Source organism: Lycorma delicatula, chromosome 11, assembly GCF_047948215.1.
Source record: "Lycorma delicatula isolate Av1 chromosome 11, ASM4794821v1, whole genome shotgun sequence".
Classification (NCBI taxonomy): domain Eukaryota; kingdom Metazoa; phylum Arthropoda; class Insecta; order Hemiptera; family Fulgoridae; genus Lycorma; species Lycorma delicatula.
Window position 1 is genome coordinate 38,250,156 of NC_134465.1, and position 13,533 is coordinate 38,263,688.

At 30.3% G+C, this 13,533-nt stretch overlaps 3 protein-coding genes across 3 annotated transcripts in view; 2 read left to right on the forward strand and 1 right to left on the reverse strand.

The window, feature by feature from the left end:
• The first annotated feature begins 232 nt into the window (after window positions 1-232).
• LOC142332059 (uncharacterized) lies at window positions 233-5,676 on the forward strand. The gene is made up of 2 exons (XM_075378233.1): window positions 233-1,281; window positions 5,362-5,676. Exons 1-2 carry the CDS (start codon window positions 460-462, stop codon window positions 5,428-5,430), a joined length of 891 nt encoding a protein of 296 aa, XP_075234348.1. The 5' UTR covers window positions 233-459; the 3' UTR covers window positions 5,431-5,676.
• Window positions 5,677-7,939: 2,263 nt separating this feature from the next.
• CRIF (growth arrest and DNA damage-inducible proteins-interacting protein CRIF) lies at window positions 7,940-8,865 on the reverse strand. The gene has a single exon (XM_075378234.1). The coding sequence runs from the start codon at window positions 8,775-8,777 to the stop codon at window positions 8,010-8,012; it is 768 nt and encodes a 255-aa protein (XP_075234349.1). The 5' UTR covers window positions 8,778-8,865; the 3' UTR covers window positions 7,940-8,009.
• Window positions 8,866-9,247: 382 nt separating this feature from the next.
• LOC142332181 (stromal interaction molecule homolog) overlaps window positions 9,248-13,533 on the forward strand; it is a 159,444-nt gene continuing 155,158 nt past the window's right edge. Inside the window, exon 1 of the mRNA XM_075378461.1 lies at window positions 9,248-9,915. Coding sequence (XP_075234576.1) covers window positions 9,624-9,915 — 292 coding nt within the window. The 5' untranslated portion in view covers window positions 9,248-9,623. The remainder of the gene's footprint in view (window positions 9,916-13,533) is intronic.

Sequence of the window (13,533 nt, forward strand, 5' to 3'; positions counted from 1 at the left end):
CTTTAAATAATTGCGCCATAGAAAATATATATGATTTCAAATTCGTTATTTTTACAAATTATTATTGGGAAAAAAAAATAAATAAATTTTTGTTAAAAAAAAAAAAAAAAATAGAGTATTATATTTAAAATTAATAGTTTTATGACTTCAAGAAATTCATTAGATGAAATCTGTTAAAATATAATTGTGGTGTTCTTCTTTCCTAACGTCAAAAAGATTCAACAGGCTATGATGTAAATAAACAATGTAAGTTGTGTTTTGTTTGTTCGGTGTGGAAAGGCATTATTTTATACGCGACATCAAAATAGTAAAGTTGTTTATGTAATATGTTTTAATACTAACTGGATAATTGTTGCAGTATTACTTCTAATATTCATGTATTTTTAATATTAAACCCTCTTCAACGACGGAAACTTAACCTTGTATATTAATTTTAAATATTGTGTTCAGTTACGGAAAATGCCTTTAAGTAATGTAAAATCTTTACACAATATTAATAAATCTACTAATGATACAATAGATTTTGACTTTTACGATTCCGATTTCAATAAAAGTGATTGTAATGAAATTAACCCTGGTGTAAGAAAAATAGATATAAAGCCATTACAAAGAAATCCTGGAAAAATCCATGATTTAACATTTGAGAAAAATGTAGGATCCAAATTTGGAGATGATTTAGTTTATTCAGAGAATGAATTAACGAAGTGTATTGCTTTTGAAAGAAATAATTCAGCGAGTCCTGATTCTACAAGTAGTAGTATAGTTAGTGTAAGTACAGCATCGAAAAGCAGTAGTGAAGAAGATAATAGCCCTGTATTAGAAAGTTTAAATGTCAGTTCACCATCATCTGATCTAACAACTGTAACTCCTATGCCTTTTTCTTGTTCAAGTAGTAATTCATCGATTAAGAACTTTGATAAGGATGAGGATAGTCAGTCAGTAGAAGAAATATGTGAAAAATCTGATATGAAATTACTTGCTGATGCAGTTGAAACACTATCATTACAACATAAAAATATGCGCTCACAGATCAAAACATTTCCATGCAATACAAATAGATCACAGTGTAACAGAACAAGAAGAAAAAATATGACATTTACAAATGAACAGTTAAGAAAAATTAATAGAGAAAATGAAATACTGCTTAAAAAGATAATGTCGTATTCCAAACCCAACACTAAGCCATCAGTTATGAATAATACATCACCACCGACATGTGTTAAAGCTAGTGCAGCCATCAATCGAAAGAAAAACCAGCGCCAAATAAATCATGATAACTATGTAAGTGTGATTAGTATCAGTCAGCATAAGCTAATATAGGTGGAATTAAAAATGTTTAAATCCAAAGTTGAAAAATAATAAACTTAAAAAAGTATGAATTATTTAATGTAGATAAATTAACAGTTAATATAATCTACTGTACCAGCACATTGATATGTTCTCTGGATCTTTCGGTTTACTTGGAAGCCATCATAGAGTTAAAATTAATGCATTAAAGTCAAAGTTTAAAAAATCATAGTTAAAATTTAAAAGCTGCCATAACTTATGAGTGTACTAATAAGAGTGGACAGTTAAGACTGTTTTTAAATTTTAACTATTTTTTTTTTTTTTTTTTAACTTTGACTTCATGGCATTAATTTTAACTCCTGATGGATGTCTTACAAGTAAGCCAAAAGATCTAGAGAACATATCTGCACGCCGGTGTGGTGTATTTATATTAATTAATTTATTTAGCATATCAGCAGTACCATGTTTGAGAAATTATTTAATATAGGTTGAATACACTGCCAAACCCAAATGGTGTAGTAGAAATTGACTACAAACACTTCTAGTACGTTACAACTTTGTGCCTTGAAAACACATCCCCACATGTGGTCATATTTAAAATACACTGATTATTTTGCCGCACCATACTAAAATATTACTTATTTAAAAAAAATATATGTAACTGTGAGCAGTGTAATTTAAAAATAACTGAGTATATATCTTTTCTTTTATTAAAACTTATAAAGATTTGTTGTACTAGTTACAGATGTAACTAGTTTGATTTTCATTATATTGTTGGTTAATATGGAGAGGATCATGACTTCCTTTGCCAGAAGTAGTAGTTTCAACACAAGTCACATCAGTTATATTTTAATGCTGATAACTCCTCAGCACTTATTTTTTATTACTATTCTTTTGTTGGGTTGTGATCAATAAATGAACCATTTTCATTTAAAGTACATCATAATAGATTTTAAATGTATAGCATATGTATTGTAAAAACTGTCAAATGTTTTTTTTTTTTAAACTGAGGGTAAAAGAATGCCAAATTTGTTTCATTATCAGTTAACTAACCTACTATAAAAAAATATTAAGATACATTTTGTAAGATTATCTTAAAAAATTAAACAGTTAATAATTTTAAACCAAAGCAAGTGATAAAACTTGGGATGTGTCTAGCATCTTATTATAAAGATGTCTCACTGACCTATAAAAGAACTGTTTTAATCTACGTTAAAGAGAATAGAGAAAACTCAGGTTTATTTAATTGCTATTATTTTTAATGTTCATGATTAAGGATATTTGCTAGTGATATTATTTCTGTAGTCAGGTTTAATCGAAGAGGATATTGTTACTGTGTAGAAATAAATGCACAAAGATTTAGTAATCATTTACCAAATGTCTTTCTGGATCATATTTAACAGCACCATAATAATTTGATCATTAGACTTTTGAAGGAATACCCCCAATCTGTATTAAATAATAAAATATAATTGAATTTTATTACATAAATTCCTTAATATAAAGTAAATATATTATATTTTAATGACTTAAATTGTTAAAATTATCAGACAGTGCAAAAAAAAAATTAACATCTAACTTAAGATAAATACCGTATGTACTTAATTTTAAATATTTTAAAAATCATTTTGGTCAGTAATATTAATATGCAAGTATTAAAAAAATTTATGACAATTACATGTGCACATATACATTCTCATAAATATGAGAACTCTTTTGTTTAGTGAACTGTTGTTTAATAGTTTAAATTGTCTCCAGTTTAGAATACAATTGATTTTGTTTACGATTTTTTCTCTTAGGTTTAAAATAATTTTAAAAATAACTATCTGTTTTGTTTCCTTTGCAAAAAAAGTTAAAGGAAAAAGCTTGTACAAAGAATTAAAAATATCTATATTGTATTGTAAGGGTAAATTTTTTGTTATTTATCTATGAAAATTTGTGAAAAAAACAATCTTCCCACTTTCCTTGGTAGTCCAATTTCATAAAACAATCTTCATGCTTTCCTCCATAGTCTCCATTTCACATGCATTCTGCTTCATTGCTTTTCTTCCAACTCTTACATGACCCAAGCATATCTACTTCTCACTTATACATTCGGCATTCTTTATCACTATTCCTCATCATTTACAATCTTGTACTGCCTGCTTCTGATCTCAGTACCTTCATCCTCTGCTGCTTACTCCAATCCTCTCTGACTTGTTACCCTTTTTGTTTCTATGCAAGTAACTCTAAGTGTGTGACATGGTGTAGAGAAGCATTTTTACCTTCTACAGTATATATATATATCCTACAACAAATGTTTTATGCTAGAAAAAAATATTGCTTTCATTCTCAAACTATTACAGAATTTATGACCAGTTCTTCCATCTGTTCTGGTCTCCGCAATTAAGATGTCAGTTTTTCAATTTTCTTTTAAACTTTTATCTCATTGAATTCATTCTCTCCTCCTAAAATTTGGACTTAACATTTCCATTTCCATTATAGCAGGAAACAATATATTTTCACTCTTCAAGCACTTACCTATGCCAATTTATTCCCAATATTAATTCTAAACAGACACTATTAATTCTGTACAGTAAAAAAGCCACAGCCGTAATCAAGTCATAGTGTGCCCTATTGAGATCTCTTTCAAACAATCTCTCTGAATGGATTCATAAGCTTTGTTTAAATGAATAGTGGTCATTTCTTTACTGTTCTCCCAGTTCTCAATTGGCGATGTGTGCAGTACTTTTTATGAGGCCAAAATCCACATTTTTTTTTTTTTTTAATGAAAATAGTCCAAAATGAAATTGTCATTTGATGTGTTTTGTTCATTTTATTTTAGTTTGGGAAAGTGTGCTTAATTAAATTAAATTAGTCAGATCATTAAAAAATATTTTTTTTTAAGATAAAAAATTACTGATTTCAATGAAGATGAAGCTTGCGTAATCATGTGTTGTTTGTTAAAAAGTGGTTAACTTTTACATGAAGAACATGTATTCATGATTGAAGGGAAACATCTATTCACAATAGAGATGAAATCTCATATTATGTGTTGGCAAAAGTTCAGGGAGAAATTTGAATAGGAAGCACCAATGAAGAATGTTATTCAGAAATTAGTTAAAAAGATTCATGAAACAGGTTCGGTGTTAGACCATAAATGTGCCAGACACAGGTTAGTTTTAACAACACATGTCATACAGAACGTTAAAGTGGCAGCTATAACATCTCATAAATCTTTGCGGAAACTAAGCTGAGAAAAGAACACTTCTCTATATTCAGCCCATATTACAGTGAGAACACTGAGATGTTACCGTATCAATTGTAGATTTCCATTAGTATAACTAATGTTGATTATGCTAAAATGGTATTGTCAGTGGTTCAATAACTTTATTAGAGGCAACATTGGCATTTTAATCTGTTAATAGTCAGAACTAGCAGACTCTCTCTGTACTTCTAAATCTCCCCTATACCCACAAAATATAGACTTATTGGGTACAGTTTAAAGGTGACAAATAATATCTCTTCTTTTAGAAAAAACTGTGGTTGCTGCCTTTCACCAAAAAATTATCAAACAGTTAAATTATCTCCTTACTGCAAGAGGATGAACTTGACTGCTGGTTGCAACCAACAGGACAGCACCACTTGCCATACAGCTCACTCTACTATGAGGTGCTACAGGATTTTTTTTGGTGAAATTATTTCTAAAGGATTGCAGCCACCAAGATCCTGTGATCTGAATAGACAGATATTCTTCTGTGGGGTTAGTTAAAAAAATTCTTTAAGACAAACATTATCGATGGCATCCAGGAAATAAAGACAGGTTGTACAGTTAAGAACAGTAACCAGCAACATGGTCAAATGTGTCAAGGGCATAGAAATGGATGGATATCATTTTCCAACACCTCCCGTAAGTTAGTGTTGGCCAATAAACTATTATAAGACTAAACTAAATGGGGGGCCTCTTTTAAGTTGAACACCTGTACAAGAATCTCAACGTTTTAATGAATCCAATTACTTGCTAGTCAAATTAAGTGTACAATTTTTCTTCATTGTCTTAAAATTATATAACGTTTTATTTGAATACTGTTTCAGATTTTATTGAAGAAAATTCATAGTGTTAAACCAACACCATCGATAAGTAACAGTCGTAACCATTTGTGATTTTTGTTTTTCATTGGAAGTATAAAAAATAGAATTTTTTTATAACCAATTGACAAAGAAACCAGTTGTGTTCATGAAACCATTTGTGCTCTTCTTATCATAGTAGTACAACAGTCAAGATGTTTGTTATCTGGATGTAAATTATTATTATACAAAATGTATATACTATGTGTTATACTTTTATTATATGTTACATCATGTATGGTAAATAAATGGTACAGTATTATTTATGACAATAAATTTCTAATTTAATAAAAAAAGTGTTGATACATGAGTATTGTATATTAATTATATACACAGCAAGTTTTACTTTGAACACTTAAACAGACAGGTCTGTAAGCAGACCCAGCACTTAACAAAACCTTAAGCAGTGAGGGCGTGTAACACTACTTATCCAGTATGTATCAAACCATAAAACACCTCTTATCCAGTAGGTAAAACACCTTTATCTAACCATAAAACACCTCAGGGTAGATGGCATCAACATGGTAACAAACGGTCAGTATGGAATCTTATTCATCTATCAAGAGACAGTCTGTAGGTGTATTCCTAAACACAAATATAAATATCCTGAAGGTTTATTCATAATACATCTAGTTCTATCAAAGAAGACTATTTTCAGTTTTTCATTTCTTAATATTTTTAGGGCATTTTTGAAAGTAATAAAAGTAGTTTGGTTCTCATATTCATAACTACTATTAGGAAAGAGGGATTTTGGTGAAGATTTCACCGATCTATTAAAAACTATAAAGTTGTATTGCAAAAAAAAATTCCCCATAAAAGTTTAAATGTAGGTTAATTATAATTATATATAAATTATTATAATTAACAGTACATGTTTTGCCAATCCTGCTACACCTCTTTCATGTTAAGGTTCTGACATACTGATCACTGTTTTGAAATTTATTACTTTTAGTAGATTGGCTTCAGAAAGGTTTGTCTGACCATAGAAATCAAAACTGAACCAGATAAAATTACTTTGAAATTAGTCTGGTGCTAAAACCAGACTAGTTTTAGCACTAGACTAAACTGTTGCTTTGAATCAAGTTTAAAAAAAAAAAACTTCATCTTTGACCATCCTTAGAGACTGGTGCTACTGCATTTACATTTCTCAGCTAGTGATGAGAACCTACACACATCAAACCTGAATCCGGTTTGATGTGGTTCTGTTTTGTTTGTGTAGAACATCAGGACATGGATAATCATAAAAATGATTTATAGATAAAATTATTTAAAAAAAAAACTTATAAAATTTTATTGTGTTAAAACAGTTCAAATTACTAATTAATACCACCATTGTCACGGAGAACATAGCAAAAAAACAAGTGCAAGTACAAATTAAAAACACCAAAATTATTTCAAAACGAATACAATAATAAATAGAATGTCAATGTATAAGAATGTTTTGTTGTTATTTATGAAAAATAACCAATATTGCATAATTACTAATTACTGAATAAAACAGATAATAAAATGTTGACATTACGTAACATAATATATATCTGTTTAGTTTAGTTAACTGAACTACCAATCAGTCCTTTCCACCTAAAACATTAATATTTAGATTGACTTGTGGCTAAAAATTTATGTATTTTAACAGAACACCTGCACAAAATAAGATTGTAATTCACTATGTATGCTAAAAAAAAATAATTTGGTATCACTATTTTTTGTTCTCGAAACATTAGTAAGAATTCACAGTGTTTAAAACACTTAATTCTTTACTTGGATTGGATAACTGAATAAATCCTGTAAAATACCAGGGATTTGGATTACAAAACATAACAGAAAAACCTTTTTTTTTACAAAACAGGAAAGTTTAAAAACTAGTAATGAATAAATGGGACGTTTAGATTACCTTGATTGAAGATATAAACTTCTCTGTGAAGCATCATTTTTGTCTGGAAATAACTACGTTATTTAAGTTTCATATATACTTACTCTTGAAACAATGTGTATTCACTTTAAATTTACATTATTGTACAATTAAACTTGTAAAATTTACAAACCTATTCACTACACAACAAAAAAGTATAGTCAAAACTTTGTTTCCTTTCCTCAAAACTAAAAGAAAAACAACCAAATAGAAAAATTACTGTATAGAAGAAGTTAAGACATTACCAATGAAACAGTAACAATAATATCAATATTTACTTAATGAAAATTCCTGTAACCTACATGAAGACAGCTGCTTACCTCTGTGAAGGAGTGGCTTGTCTCTCTGCCTTTCATACGGAGGGCTTTGAGTTTGAATACCAGTTAGGCTTGGCATTTTTTCATAACTACAAAATCCATTTACAGCACTGTAAAAGGGCAATTGGCTTGTAGTTACCTAAATAAAATAATTAAGAAATTATTAAGAATTTTAATGCAATTTAAATTCATTTAATATGTCAGGAGCAAAGGACCTGATGAGAATCTTAATGACTCACTTTTTAAATTGTAATATTCCTAAAAAAATATAAATTAAATGAAAATATCAGAGCTTAATAGAAATAATTACAATTAATATGTTCTAATAACTAATTATATTTTTAAAACAATAATTACATAATACAAGCACTTTTATCTAATCACATTTACATCTTGTCTTCTTTTTTTGTTTGTACCATTATTTCTTGCAAAAACATTTCTTCCCTCTTCTTCTTCTTTTCTATTTTTAATGCCTTCTTTTCTTCTCTTTCCTTTTGTTCTAACATTTGCTGAAATCTCTCTTCTCTAGGATTCACAGTGTAACCGAAATGACGTCTAACTTCTTCTATTAACCTATCTTTCTTAGCTTTAGCTTCAATTGCAACTTGCATCTTTTTCGCTCGTTTAGCTTCTAGATCTTTCATCCATTGATTAAGTTTTTTCTTGTTTTCACCAATTGTTTTCTGGCGTTCCAAAATTTCTGCTTCTTCGGCTTCCTTTTTCGATATTTGATTACGAACCATCTCCTGTATAGTGAACGGATATGCAACACTTTCGTATTCTTTTCTTTCTTTTATATCTTCTTTTGTTGGCCACATTATTCCTGGATTTACTTTGCTAGCACCACCGTATAAACCATACATTTTTCTTCTGTATTTAACAGTCAAATGAAAGTCTGCTTTCGGCTCTGGATATGGCACTTTACCGAGTAATAGATTTCTATGATATACATTTAAACGAGAAACATTTCTTTTAGATTCAATATCGGCTTCTTTTTTGGTGTTAAGTAATTCAATTTCTTCTGGTAGATCACTAACAACTGAATCTGCACTAAATTGTTTCACACGTAACGTATTTACATTTACAGAAGATAATGCAATAGTCTTAAACGCGTGTGTCAGATTAAAGTTTCTGTTACTTAATAATATTGCCATATTTTCTAACCGCACTAAAATTAAACACAAACATCAGACCTCTACTGTTTCGGTTAGTAAAGTCGGTCACTGGTACGACTTGATATCGTTTAGTAGTCTTTCACTGCCTTGAATAATTTAAAGATTTATTAATAATATTTTATTTATCATTAGGCGGTAAATTACTTTCTTTTTAAAAACTGCATATATATATATATATATGCAGAAATAGCTGGGAATAAAAGAATATACAATTAATAAATAGGATTTTTTCCTTTTTATTAATAAAAATTATTCCTTTTTATTAATGAACGAAAATGTCCTCTGAAAGTATCAAATAAAATAACCATATATATATATATATATATATATATATACACACACACTCGTTTTTTAACATATGTGCAAGTTTTATTTAATGACTGTCATATAACCTTAAAGTGCTGCACTCTACCTTATACGAAAATATACCTAAGTTGTGATGTTCCGTGCTTTCAGCTAATTTGGTGTAGTGTGATGTGTGGTGTAGTTTATTTTGACTGTGTGCGGCAATTGTTATTTTTACAAATTTAAATATGAGTATAAATTTTAATGTTGTATGGTGTGATACGTTTTTATCGTTGTTTTTTCCTCACTGTAAAAATATTAATTTGTCATCTCTCTAATGGGGAGTATCAACCTTGAAAAGTTTTATTTTATTCGCATAATAGAAAAGTTTAAATCCATTATCGTAATTATTTACTTTTATTATTAGTATTATATGTTACTTATGTTGTAATCGATGTATTAATGTATGAAGTGTGACCATTTACTGATCCGTGAAAAACATTTTTACATTGATTGAAATTTTTGGCTTCAATACAAAAAATGAGTTTATCCAAAAAAACATTTTTATTTTTACTTTGGCTTTTATCATCCCATTCGTGTAATGCAGAAAGTGGTGAAGATTTAAATACTAAAGCCGATAAAAGTGTCTATGTCGATAAAGATTCTGGTGAAAAAAGTAGTGTTAATAGTGAACATTCACCCGATTTAACATCTGCTGAAAGAATTTACAGGCCACCGTATACTACTACTTACACTTCTGGAAGAAGTCTTCAAAGATCATCATCAGTTCTTGATCAAGCTCATTCTCAAGCTGCTGCTAGGATAGAAGCCGGTAAGTTTTATTAATTTGTTGCCCATTTCAAATATTTACTTACTTGCACTTTTACAAAGATGTTTTGATATACCAGTTTCTTGTTCAGTCAGAAATAGATTAACACTATTTATTACAACAATTATGTAGAATATCATGAAGGGGTGTTCATTTCTTACTTGATTTTTTTTTGTTGTACTTAAAGCAATGGTGATAGGTAATGTAGAAGTTTTTTTTTTTGTGTGCTGCAGTTTTCATTTAATAGATGTATAATTTTTGACTTATTTTAAAAATTTATGAAGAATATTTACAAAATAAAACATTCATATAATTCACTTTTTTTTTAATTTTGCATAATGTAATTAGCCTAATTGAAGTTCTTTCCATGCACCCTCTAGCAAAAAAATAGTTTCTTTGTTTACTAAATATTTTAATCATTGGTAATTAAAGTGAAAGGACTTAAAGTAATTAATTTATCTATTTATTTATTTTACGTTTTGGTTTGGTCTACTGTTGTAATCTTTACTTCTGGTAATAATTTTATTGTTTAGTGTATAATTTGTTGAAATCTAGTGTTCTGTGTGTTATCTTTGTTAGCCTTCTTATTCTGTTTTATTTCTTGAAATAATGAATCCTGAACTCGTCTCAGAGTTCAGTTAATTTCATCTTTACCAGAGCAACATTTGATTACAATTCTTATTGTAATTTATTTTCTTTTTCTTTTGTTGTGTACATCAGAATCTGTGGGTAATTCTGAGCAATTACTTAATCAACTTAATTTTTTCATACTTTATGTACTGTAACTTCAGGAAATTCTAAATGTCTGAAAACAGGTTTGACCCATGCAAGATCAAAGTCTGCTGCATTATCAGTGCTCTAGTCAATCAGCAATTAGTTTTATAAGTTATGGCAACCTTTTCAGAACCTAATCCGTTCTGTGGAGAGAAAAATAAACTGTAAACTACCTTAATAGTTGTCAAGAGTTAGACTATGACTCTGCTGTGAAAATGACTGATAGTGCTCTTGATAAGGTGATGCTGTCATACTCATGACTGATAGCGTGTAACATGTGGTGTACTCTCTCTGTACTGTCTGTTTATCCATTTAAATATAAATTTGGTTAAGCGTCCTGCAAGATTTTGTTAAGTGTTGTTATACCTTGGCAATTTATTTCTAAGCTCACTCTATAAAAGTCTTACCTTAACCCTAACCTCTCTCCACAGAATGGATTAGCGTTTTGATAACTCATAAAACTGATATCTAATCGACTAGAGTACCAGTAACACGGCACAAACTTCGACTTTGGATGTGTCATTCGCCGACTAAACCTGCTTTGCATTATTTAGATCTTTTGTTTTCCTGAGCCGAAGTACATCTACACTGGTATATTACAGTATGAATAAAATTATAGTCGATAAAGTAATTCCTCAAAATTATCAATCTGTGTAATTCTTTGTATTATTATTTAGGAATTATCAGATATACTGATTTTTTGATCTTTTGTATTTTTTCTATGTTGCATTGTTTAAAACCATTTTATATAATATGAATTTCAGAAACTTATGACAGAAGTGTTGAAGATTTTTAGGGAGTTTTTTGCCGTAAACAAGTGTTTGATGCTGAATATTAGATGTTTTATTAATTAGAAGAAAATCTTTCTGGTTTTTAAGAAAAAAAGTTAAATTGAATATTATGTATATTAGTTAATCATGATTAACTAATATACATTTACCTTGATTAGAGCAAGTAAATTTTTCATATACATGGAACATAATTTACAATTTTTGTTGAAATATGCCTGACGTTTAATCTGTTAATTCCAATTTCATTTTATCACCGCAACCATTTTATTCTTATTTATTTATTTTCAGTAAATACTGCAGCCAAATAATAATAAGTGTTCTGCCCAAAGGCAGGTTTTCACATGGCTACCCTCCATTCTGCTCGATTCTGTGCCATCCGTTTCATGTTATAGTAACTTCCCTTTTTACATTGTCTATCATTTTCATTTGTCTGCGACCTCTTGCTTTCCCCTCTGTTACAAATGCTTCCAATGCTGTCACCAACAGGCAGTCACGTCTCAGCCAGTGCCCCAACTAATTACATTTTCTCATTATTTCAATAATCGCCCTCTCTTCTCTTACTCAACGAAGCACCTCCTCATTCTGAACTCTCTCCATCCAGCTGATCTTATCCATCCTCCTCTAAACCCACATAAAGGCCTCCAATCTTCTCTCCTCTCTCTTCTTAATAGTCTGTTTCTCTGCCCCATAAAGGACCACACTCCACGTGAAACATTTCGCAAGTTTTTCCTTATTCACAGTTCCAGTTTGCTACATAGCACTCTCCTCATTTTGCTGAATGCTTTCTTTGCTCTAGCAATCTGTACTTTAACTTCCCGATCACACTTCATATCTTCCTTAATGATGCACCCCAGGTACTTGAAGGATGCCACTTGCTCAACTTTATTTCCCCCAATCCTATTGTCACCCTTTTGGTTGATTTGCTAATTATCATGCTTTTTGTCTTTGTATCTATCTTCATCCCGTACTCCTCACAGGTTTGATTTATTCTTCTCCACATTTCATTCATCATGTACTCACTCTCTTCCAACACTGCCATGTCATCAGCGAACCTAACGCACTCTATCCTCCTTCCTCCAATGTTTACACTATTATTACCAGTTACTCTTTTCAATTATCGCTTCCAGGTAATAGTTGAACAGAGTTGGTGACATGCAAAATCCCTGCCGCATACCTCTCCAAAGTCTGCTTTCTTCCAATAACTCATTCCCAATCTTTATTTTTACCTTCTGTGCCAAGTACAGATTTCTTATTAATCTTCTTACTTTCCAAGCGACTCCTTTCTCCTTTAAGATTCTCAGTAATTTAGCCCATTCCACCCTGTCAAATGCCTTCTCCAGATCTATGAAGACCACATGTAAATCTCTTTGTTTTTCAATATATCTTTCTCCGATCACTCTTATTAACCCTATTGCATCACTTTTTTCCCTTCCCCCTTCTAAACCCAAACTGCTCTTCACCAATTGATCTCTCTAGAAAGAGTCTTTCATAAAGTCTCCCATTCAACACTCTTAGCACTATTTTATATTTGCTGCATGCGATATAAGGCTAATGGTTCTATATTCCTCACATTTCAATTATTACTCTTCTTTTCGATTGGGACCATAATAGTAGTCGCAAAATCTTCCAGCCAATCACCATTCTCATATATCAAATTACAAAGGCTTGTGATATCTCTAATTCTTCTTTACCCTAAACCTTTCCATAGCTCAGCCGGTACTTTATCGACTCCACATGCTTACCTGTTCTTCATTTCCTTTAAGGATTTTTCTACCTCTCCCTCCAAAATGTAACAACCTTTCTCCTCCTCACACACTTCCGATTCATCTTCAGTTCCTAGGATTTCTGGTCTCTTATCTACTTTGTAAACTCCTTCCACATATCGTTTCCATCTACCTAGAACCTCGTTCTTCCCATCAACCACCTCCCCATCTTCTGTCGCTATTTCCATTCTAGTTTTTCTTTTTCCCTTTTTAAATACCAGTTCCATAACTGCTCTATACGTTTCTTCAAATTTCCCTACCCTCTCCAATTTATGAATATTTTCATACCTCTA